Source organism: Haliotis asinina, chromosome 5, assembly GCF_037392515.1.
Source record: "Haliotis asinina isolate JCU_RB_2024 chromosome 5, JCU_Hal_asi_v2, whole genome shotgun sequence".
Lineage (NCBI taxonomy): Eukaryota > Metazoa > Mollusca > Gastropoda > Lepetellida > Haliotidae > Haliotis > Haliotis asinina.
In genome coordinates this window covers 64,882,398-64,893,710 of record NC_090284.1, presented here as the reverse complement: position 1 = coordinate 64,893,710, position 11,313 = coordinate 64,882,398, and the positions used below count along the sequence as shown (strand labels likewise).

The 11,313-nt window shown below is 38.6% G+C and overlaps 1 protein-coding gene across 1 annotated transcript; it reads left to right on the top strand.

Annotated features, from left to right (window-relative positions):
* Positions 1-628: 628 nt before the first annotated feature.
* Positions 629-9,048, top strand: LOC137284891 (uncharacterized). The gene is made up of 8 exons (XM_067816921.1): positions 629-737; positions 3,620-3,715; positions 4,722-4,820; positions 5,559-5,688; positions 6,676-6,806; positions 7,375-7,511; positions 7,942-8,098; positions 8,825-9,048. Exons 1-8 carry the CDS (start codon positions 629-631, stop codon positions 9,046-9,048), a joined length of 1,083 nt encoding a protein of 360 aa, XP_067673022.1.
* The last annotated feature ends 2,265 nt before the right edge of the window (positions 9,049-11,313 follow it).

Below are 11,313 nucleotides of genomic sequence, written 5' to 3'. Positions count from 1 at the left end.
GGAAGATCGGTTCACTGACACTGAAAGAGAATATCTACTTACCACTGATTACTATACTTGGTGCTTGGAAGTTGATCATCTGAACACTATCACTTTATGCTGAAGTAGTGTGTATGTCGTCGAGATGTGGATTCCTAAGCAAACTAGTGTTTGCAAGGTTTACCAGAAAATAGTGGGTTACTGGGCCAAGCCATCTCAACGCAAATGGAATGTCAAAGCTGCGAAGACTAGTATAAAGTCCGTATTTTGTTCTCTATAAGGCAACCTATTTCTTCAAAGAATGCACGTGCACAGGTGAAATGTAAAGGGAAAATAGGTCACAATAGAGTACAACATGGTTGCCAAGGACTAGCCTCTGTTGAATATTGGAGACACTGTATGTCTGAAACCGTACGAATTAAGGCAGAAGTGAAAAGTCACCGTGGTCCAAAGCTTCGATTGAAGACATTATTTACGTATTTAGTGTACAATACTCGCCTCTCGCTCCCCCTATAGAAGTAAAAAGTATCATGTTGTCTAAAATGTGTGAAATTGTGCCTTTAACGTTACATTTGCTTTTTGTTTCAGAAACATTCAGCGAAGCATACATACAAGATATAATGCGTTCAACATTGAATGTTACAGCACAATGGACAGCAGATGTACGGGCGTCTTCGAAGACCAGTATTCCAGATCCGTCGGCACCATCGTCAGGGCTCAATCCCATTACTTTTATGACACAGTGCGTCAGATTATAGGTATTAGCAGAAATTACATCTGTCATTATCACTACCATATCATATTTTACATAGCCCATGTTCAAAGTGTACAATGAAGTGTGATCATTAATCTTAGTGCAATGACTTAAGTGATGGTTGAAACAGTCAATCACACCCTAAAAAGCTGGAATATGCACATGTGCCGCAAGTGGTCACAGAGCATTTCATGTAAAGACTCATGCCAACGTGCTATGAAAGGCAACAGTTACGTTGGGGGGTATAATTTCACAATTGCAGTTTGTGCAATACAGTTTTGTGAACTGATTTGAAAGTCTATAGTACTGGTCACATGGTAAGACGTGGGAAATGCGCGATTACTTACATACATACATGCTTCAGGGGTGTCAACGTGAACTGTAACCACATGATTATTGGTAGGCTTGTGAGGAAGCATATAGTTTCAGTGAAGTAAAAAGGTGGTCCAAGATCGAGAAGACTGATCGTGATGATCAAGTCCTAAGTTGTCTGCCAAGATGCAATCCCAGGACCCGTCCCGAAATCTGCAGTGTCGATGCTTTTCTTGCATATGACAATAACATTATAAAACTCAACCTAATGTTTGGCAAATTTCCCATACATTCCGAAATTAATATGAATTTTCAAATATTGTTATTGTATTGGCCGGCATTTTGGACAGATTACATTATTTTTCATGTAGTGCAGTGTACCCACATTTATTGTGAAGTTACAATCTCGTCGGGCAGCCCATTAGATTTTGATATTATCTCAAACGACATTTTGTAAATATAGACGTAAACATAATCTTCATTCTTATAAAAGAAATTGACAGGAACATAGAGTGATTATTTTGGACATATATTATTACGCATTAAAATATTCTGTTGTATGCTGTGTAGGTTTCTGTATCATAATACTGACTTTGTTGTTTAACGTCGTCACGTTACAGCAATATGACGGCGGTCTGAAAAAAATCCAGATAATCCAACGACTAACACCATGAGCGTCGATTTATGAACCAGTTTTGTACGATACGTTTGGAATGTCGAAGACCTCGTATCTTTAAGGGCTGAGCATCAAATGAACATTCTCTCATACAACGCACTGGTGTAGAGCCATTTATTGGATTTACCTAATATATATGTATTGGTACGCATATGGAACTATGCATATTTTACCACCATGCAGCACAGTCTGTATCTTCTAATAAAGATGATTATGATGATGATGATGATTATATAGTTTTGCATCCGGCTATACTCCATATACTCATGTATCCTCAAAGCAGCACATAGTTCAAAGGTCATATTTTTCACAGAAAAGGAAGGTCCTTAGTCGTGATGTGAAAGAGTCAAATGAAGGAGAGAGTAGACTGCTCTAGAGTCTTGGAGCATATACACAGAATGGCGTATCGCCACAGCCTGTTAAGTTGTACTGATTGACTGACAGAAGGTGGAGATTATGTGAGCGTAGTGAACGTTGGGACTGGTGGTGATTGAGCAGACACGATAGATATCCTGGAGCCAATTCATAGTAGCACTTGGACGTCAGGCACAGAACTTTAAATTTCAGTCGGGCTTCTACAGGAAGCCAGTGTAGTGAATGTAGAGCTGGTGTAATGGTCGAGAAATTGGACACTCTTGACAGCAACTGTGCTGTAGTGTTCTGTACTTTCTGGAGTCTTTGTTGTAAGGTTTTCTTGATTCCAAGGAGGAGGCTATTGGCAAGCCGTGTAAGGACAGGTGAGTGAAGCAAAGTTTTATTGCTTCATGTATATACATCTCAGGCATATCAAGCTTGTCCTGCAGAGACTACCTGCTTGTTCATGGTGAGGTGTGAGTCTAAATAGTAGGGATGACTATTGAGGGACAAACAGCTATTCCAATAGCTACAGCTTTTGCAACATACTATTGCGATAGCGAACTCAATAAAGCTGCATGTCTGCACCCAAACATCCTTTATGTTGCGATGAGTATTTTTCAACAGAAGTCATTTGCTAAACTATCAATAGTCACACATACGACGCATTGATAGTTTTTCGTTCCCACCATCGAAGTAATTGCTATTAGTGACTCAACAACTGTATAATTTGATGTATCGTTACAGCCCTACCAAACAGATACCAAGACTCTTTATTTTGACGCTTACACCCTATCAGTATAAACGTTGTCTTTCCGTCTTTAAGTTTTATTTTACTACCAGTCATCCAAGCCAGAAATTCGATGTACACGCTGTTGTGCCATTCAAACTTATGTTGGGCATCATCAGCAAAAGACTTGCGCTTCATTCTATGGTGATTCGTCAAATGAGCAAGATTCGGATCTTCTGCAATTGTCTTTAGGAGTGGTCGGATGAAAGAATTCGTGAAAACATCAGGTGCCTTTCTTTGAACATTAGTCCATAATCATTGATATGATTGGTAAGAAAATGTCCAAGTCTTCACACAAAACAGTGGTGGGATTTGGATCCTCAGAGCATGTAGTTTTCTTGGATGATTTTATATAACGATTTTAGTGCTCATATGTCATCCTGTAAAGATTGAGTGAGTGATATTGCTTTATGCCTCTTTTAGCTATATTCCAGCAACATCACGGGGGCGACGCCAGAAATGGGGTTCATACATTGTGTCCATGTTGGGAATCGAAATATCATCTTCGGCGTGAGGAGACACCCCCTCCCACCTCTTCCCGTGAAGAAACTCGTGTTTGTGTTTCTTGTGTGAAAGGGTTGATCCTGAAGTAATCGGACATTTAAGTGTTGGCTGGCTACTCCTTTAAATGCTACTTGACAAAATGAAGGTCATTAACGAAGCGCCAAGACAGGACACATTTAGCATGTTTCGAGAATGACCTTAATAGCATAACATACCACTAAATGTATGACAATGTTTTCTATCATTAAAGGCACTTCAGTCATCCCGAGGAGCGAGACTTTTACAGTTGGTGACTATGGATGTCACGACGGATCTTCATCCCAGGATATTGTGGAATATCTGCTAGGTAAACACATCTCCTGAAGAGTTAGTGTCTATGTCGCTAGGTAGCTTTTTCCTGGCAACTTGGTACACTTGAAATACTCTTCTACTCTTGAAATACATGCTGTACCTGTGATGAAACAATCATCATTCAACGGGTTACCCCGACGCCTGCTATTTACAAACCATCACATCGCCAATAGCCAAAAGATATTGAACGGTTTTCGAGTTGTGCTCCAGAAAATTATCTCCTCCATTTAAAAAAAGTGAATGAAATGCTGCATGAATTCATATATGGGAATTAATTAAGTAATCGTACATAAGGTACTTTGAAGTACATTATTGCAGACATTGGTTTTATGGATTATTTCCCAATTGACCGGCACCAAGTTGACAGACAGTCGATGGAGTATACATTTGTATTACAGTTCTTTTTAGTAGGAACCTTAACTTCTGAAATGATCAAATCATTTTAGATGTCTTTTTGACAATGTTTTTAACATGATGATATCAACTTCGTTTGGACGCAGTGGGTCGTGTTTGTTTTACTTAATGCTGTATATTCTATGATGCATTCAGTCATATTTCACAAACTGTTGTTTATAATATAGAATGTACACATTATATTCTGGTGGGTTATTGTTGTACACAACCCGTAGGCTGTGGGTGTAACGACGTTTACATAATGCATGGCAGCCATAGCAACATGTACTTTAATAGAGGAATCAATGATATATAAACGCACGTAAGTTTGAGCAGTTGAAACCATCTATTCATCAATGTCGTTTTCTGTAATGACATAAGGTTAATCAGAATATTCAAAATTGATAAAAGGACGAAACAGATCGAGATAATACGTTGAGATAATACGTTAAATATTGTTTGTTTTTTGTTTTTTTTTATTTTGTCTGTTTGTTTTGTTTGTTTCTTTTTGTTTTGTTTTGTTTTTTGTTTGTTTGTTTTTTGTTGTTGTTTTTGTTGTTTTTTTTGGGTTTTTTTGTTTTCTTTTTTTTGTATATCTGTCTTTGCAGGAGTCCTTAGGAAGCACCATGGCGACAAGATCACTGTTCACATAATCTACGAAGATGCTACCAGTAATGACTACAATGCCTTGGTTAAGAATGTCAACAGTAGGTGACTTTATTCCACTCATTTACAGCATCAATAAGGTGTTTACAAGTACAAAATATGACCAAAAAAGTTTTTTTTACACTTTGCTTGGCTTTGAAACTGCAGACATAAACTCTAGATATATATTTTTATAATTCTAGTAAATTCATCTTCGAGGACTCAAAACGGGGTTTATATACATCTCACCTCTCACAAGTCTGTTGATTCTATGTTTTACACACACAGATGACATGTTGTTAAAGTACAGATCATTCATACCACGGATTAAGATAGATATACGATAACAAAGAAACCTCCACAATTCATCATGAGTCATCTGTATGACAACTCTTGTCTTCTGTTCTACATCGGAAAAAGCTTTTGGCGAAATAGCAAAGCTAATCGGAGTTTCGCAAAATAATACATTTGAGCGCGACCTGAAAGAAATTTGAAATTTTCAAAATGGATAATCCAGTACAGTAACTATTCTCCCTGATGTCATCAAATAGAGTAGAGCGAAATACTGGATAATACTGAAGACACGTATTCACAGATATACCATCGGTGAGATTGTGTGTTTGCTCCATAGTGTTTATTGAGATACTTTAGGATTACATACTGAAGTCCAATATATTCATAGTGGTGGAATAGAAAGCCGTGACTGTTCAGACACTTCTTATTGACTGTTGTATTGGTATTTACAAGATCATTATAAATCATATAAGGCTTGCTATGACCCACATCTCTATGTGTCAAAGGAAATGCGAGAGAGTCTCGAAACCAAAAAGTCTTCGTCTCCATGTGCCCCACCAGCTTCTACAGGCAGTGCCTTCCTGATGCTACCTTCAACGTCATCTTATGTTTTTGGTCTGCCCACTTTATGCCAAGGTGAGTGAAGCACCATTTAACCATGACTATTGGAAACACTCTATTGAAAACATATTCACCTCCTTGCGCAGGTTGTTCCAAGGGGTCAGGCTTACCTATCACGGTGATGATGTATAATCCAGTAATGTGAATGTGTCCGTGTCCCAACACGGCAACTAGCCTTTATATATATACACGGCAACTAGCCTTTATATGTATGTATGTATGTATGTATGTATGTATGTATGTATGTATGTATGTATGTATGTATGTATGTATGTATGTATGTATGTATGTATGTATGTATGTATGTATGTATGTATGTATGTATGTATGTATGTATGTATGTATGATATATACATTCAATCATTTCCCCGAAGTTCGAGCACATACGCTTAAATAATTCTCTGTAGGGAGTGTGACCCACAATAACTTACACTAAAACCTGAAATATTGTGACCCAATTACAGCTACAGCAATAATGATTAATAACAACTCAAATCACGGAAAATACACTTTCGTAACACAGTACAGAGACTGAAGGACAGAAATTCCCACACAAACCTCCAATTGGAGTATTATTTCCCTGCTACAATACATAGTCATGCAGCTTTAGTCACTATTCACTATTCACATATATCACTTTATGTTTATTGTTTCGATGTTTATCAAATGATATGAAATATGGCAGCTGTCTTCTTCAGACGGCAATATTCCAGCTATATCACAACTACCTGTAAATGAGTCTTGGTCATGGTTGATGACATTGCAAATGCTCCAAGCTGTCGGTGTCCAACAATCAACTGTGGTAACGAGCATAACCATTGCATATCAATTTCAGATCATTTAATAATTATGGCATCAACGACCTATACAGACCCGAAATCCCACATTAATCAGTCCTAATAAGGGTGTATATATTTTACATACACATATGTCTGGCCATTTCTGCAATGTCAGTATAACATAGTAATATACTTATGAAGACACGCTATGTCTTATTTACAGGCCTGTGTCTTATAAGGATTCCTTGAATAAGTTTCCCGACGGCTCACGTTCTGAATGCGATGCTGTTGCTGCTTTGGCGTCAGAGGCATGGCAAAGATTTCTCCTCATCAGAGCAAATGAAATTAAAAGTGGTATATATATCATTATAGAACAGTACAATAGTTATAAATATATCAATATCGAACAGTGCAATAGATAGCCCAGCCTTGGCTGTCCTCAGGAACAAACTGTAGTTGAGCATGTCCGCTCTACGTCAGATTTGGGAATGTATACGACACATAATTACAGGGTTTACTATGGCCATACATTTTGTAACATTTGCCAATCAGGTTCTGCGTAAGACGACAGTCCATGGAAACTTGAAAGGATCAGACTTTATTAAATTTCAAAGACTGCGAAAATGTAGAGACCAAAATCTGGAACGCCACACAAACAATCAGAATGATCTTTTTTTGTCATGCAATCCTGTAGGTGTGTGTCTTAAAAGGTTAACTACTTGGGGTACAATATTAACCTTTTTGACACATAAACATTATTTATGGATAACAACTTCCATTATATAGTGAGTGCGATATTTAGTTCTTGTGCCGTTGTCAAATTCCTGTTTGTTCTATATTGTACTTCCCAATTTCTAACATGCCACTCCAAAAAGCCATTAGCGGTCATCGACATAGATTATCCTATAAAGTTTCCTCTTAGGCGGACATATGTTGCTGATCGTCCCTGCTGAAGATACAGAAAGGAAGTATGGAGAATGCAGTGTTCATTTACAAAACCTGTGGGTGGCTATTACGACTGTCTGGAGATTGTTAAGGGACATGCAGCACGTGACACAGGTGCGTACAGTAAGCGTGTACATCCTGTACATCATGTTTTTTGTAATGTACTGCTGGCATGTGCTTGACATCATCGCAAAAAAGCAAATTTTTCACATAAGCTGAGGAGGTCAAAGATAATATTGCACGAATACATTTTGTGATCAGCTATCCTTTGTTACGAGCCACGGAATGATAAAAGTCATCATGTGACCAATGATCAGAATGACTGCAAAAATAGAACGTCAATCACGAACACACTTTCATTGGCAAAGCTACATCTCGAAACAACGATAAGTTCAGAGTGGGGCTATTCAAAACAAGAAAAGAAAACAAAAACGTTCACACATTTGTGGGGAAATGTGTCTTTACACCAAATAAAAACTTGTTAAATTGAAAATTCAAGGATTTTCAAAGATTCGCAGTACAAGTTTCCCCTCCTTTGATTCAGTGTGAGTACGAGGCAGCCAACTACCCCGGCTACAGCAGAACTGAGGATGAACTACGCGCTCCATTCCTTGATGAAGCTTCCCCAGTTGTGAAGGCAGGGCTACGTATCAAGTCTCTTCTAATCCAACATGAACGCATACACATCATGCAAGAAACAGGTGTGGTGTCTTCTTTTACACGACACGGTAAACTTTTGGCGAAAGGAAACATCTTCAATAGGTCGTGTCGTTTAGCTGTTGTCTTCATTAATAGGTGTCTGAAAATAACTGCGATTTAGATCGGGAATTATTCACCTTTATTGAAAGGTGCGTGAATGTCTACATTTCGCGTCTCTTCGGGATCACGTTAACAATTTACTCAGTGCTAGGAGCAAGTTTTAAAGCACAGTTTTCTGATTTGCTTAGTTTACTCATGTATATTCTTCCATGCCAGTATTCACTGCTGACGAGTCAATTCGCATGAGAGATATATACAACATTAACCAGAACTTGATCTTACGAACCCGTTGCAACAAACATAAGCCATTCTACGGTTTCGGCTTCGTCATAAGCATGTTGGTGCACGCCGTCCGGATGACGGAAAGTGTTCACGGAAAGGAGAACAATTCTTGTCTAACCTAGGTACCGTTACAAACCCCAGCAGTAACATATGTCAAACTGATTCAGAGGGTGGGCTTTTCATGGCGCTTCTGCTAATTATTGCAGGCATAGAAAGTCTGACCCTGCTTGGACTCACAAACCCGGATTCGGATACTTTGACTATTACTTTAGTTGCTCTATGTGCTGGCCATTAAATGCTACTTTTAATATCACGTTATAATTATTGGGCATTGCCAAAAGTAGCTAGTCCTCTTAATGTCTCATAAGTCAGTCCTTCTGTTCCAGGGAACACACAAGATCTGGACAGTTCCATTCCTAAGTTCGTCTCTACAATTCGGTCCTGGACGGAATACATGTTCAGGCAGGCTCTGTCCAGTAGATCGTCCGAGTACAGACGTGACCTTATCAACTCATTCTATGACCTACTGGTTGAATACATCAAGCAACAGGACATGTACACTTCTGAGTGGGATAACATCATCGCATATATCGTCATCATGAAGAAATAGAAGAAAAGAAAGTCGAAGAGGTCTTCCTCCTAAGGCGCACATCTTACACAGCTAAATATTTGAGACGACTTTCTTTGTTAAATTTGTTAGGAGCCACCTAAATATGCTACGGATTATCTGTGATACTGGAACATATTACAAAGTAATTTGAAGGTAGACAAAATATATACTTACCACCTCCTTTATGGAGGCTACACGAGTATTCACAACTCAGATATTTAACTATCGGGCTCTCTCTGATTTGTAGAACATTTATTCAATGCATTTTAGTCTTTAACCTCTGCTATTTTAGACTGTGTAAATCTAAAATACAAAAGATTTTAAATACAATCGCAAAGTCAAGTACCAATTTTCAAAACTTCGGCAATATTTCAGAGCCGCAAATTGCCAAAAGGAGGCAAGTACTGTATAGCGGTAGTTCAGATTATCAGTTTCTCCTTTCTGATACATCCGTGTACTAAAAGGATGTGTAGCATTTATGCCCAAATACAATACACTTTGTAATTAGATTATTGATGAAACTTTCTGTAAAAAGAATGAAGTCGTTCTTATGTTTTCCCAACAACCCGACCTACATCACGTAGGAAAATAGAACCATGTTGTAATTGTTTCACATAGTTTCTGTTCATATGCGAAGTTCCTAACAGTCATCATTGCCGAAACCCAACAAACATAACGCCGCCGTGTGTGTATACTCGTATCACATATATCCAAGCCGAGCAGCCATGTCTTGTTTGTGTCCGTTCTGGGTCCCATGAGACATCGGTGTCTACGTTCTTTTGTCCGGTAGAGTATGTCATCAGAGCCTGTTGGTAACAGACACAAGCGGGCAGAATCGTTGTAGGATGATACAATCAACCCCTCCATGCCTGACCACCTGACTGCATCGTAAAGAAATAAGGGTTGATGGGATTTCAACTAACTCGGAATCCCCAAATATAAAAAGGTGAACACCATTACGGGCCTGTGGCAAATTTGGCTTTCTATTGGTTGATACATACGCTGGAAAAGTTAGTTCATTTACTTTACAGCCGCTCCGCTAAAATGTAAAGATGAATAACTTAAAAGCTGTAAACAATCAGCAGTTTTATCTTTTGAACATTGTACTTTGTCAGTATTTATCTTGTCTCTTAATACTGCACATACTGTTACTGAAATGGAGTGGTAGGTAATCCCAATATACACACGTTACCGGATAGGATCCGTTCCCACAATAACCTGCCAGGTGCAGGACAAATGCGTTAAACCATTACCATTCGTGTAACCTTGCTCATGACTACTGAAACCATGGATATATAGTTATTATGTCCCTCGGAGAGGCCAGTCTAGACAAGCGGACAGTAAAGGCCCCTGCCCAAGGACCCTAGTCTGTGGTTTATTGTATTGTTAGAAATCTTAAACATCGTTTAAACAATTAATGTATACGCTAGAGACTAGTTCACATCTACCGTTTGTGTACATTTGAAAACAACAAATAACTAAAGAAAACATTGAAGTTAGTGTTTTGCATTTGCGGAGCCTAATCCTCAAAAGCAAATCCATCATGACATATCGTATAGTGGTAGAAGTAGGACATGGCAATATGTTGCTGTCCTATTGACCGTACCAGATATACTTACAAACACTTGATAAAAGGTGAAGATCATCCGTTTGTATCCCTTGTGATGAGACAGTCACGGCACGGCTTGAATTCTCCATCATAAGAGACAAATATTTCAATGTGAAAGCAGTTAAGGATATTTTTACCACTATTAGGTCTCATTTAATTATTGGGTTTTTTTGTTGTATTTTTTTAAAAAAAGAAATTGAGTTCATAAATGAATTGTGATTAATATGTTCTGTATATGGATGTATTTTAATGATTCGTAGGTTAGATTAGTAACTTGGATTGTTAGTGGCTGTACCATCAAAGGGGGTTAAAGTACTGTAAAAACCCTCCTGAGAGGGTCATTGTTGCTCTACACACTATTTTAATCGTAGTCCAGTGAAGGTCCCGTGGTAGAATAGGGCTTCAGCAACCCATGCTTGCCATAAAAGGCAAGCATGCTTGTCGTAAGAGGGTGGTCAGGCTCGCTGACTTGGTTGACCCGTCATCGGTTCCCAGTTGCGCAGATCGATGCTCATGGAGTTGATCACTGGATTGTCTGATCCAGACTCGATTATTTACACACCGCCGCCATATAGCTGGAATATTGCTCAGTGCGGTGTAAAACTAAACTCACTCACTCACGTTTTAATCGTCGAATAATGTTTTATTAGGGCTAA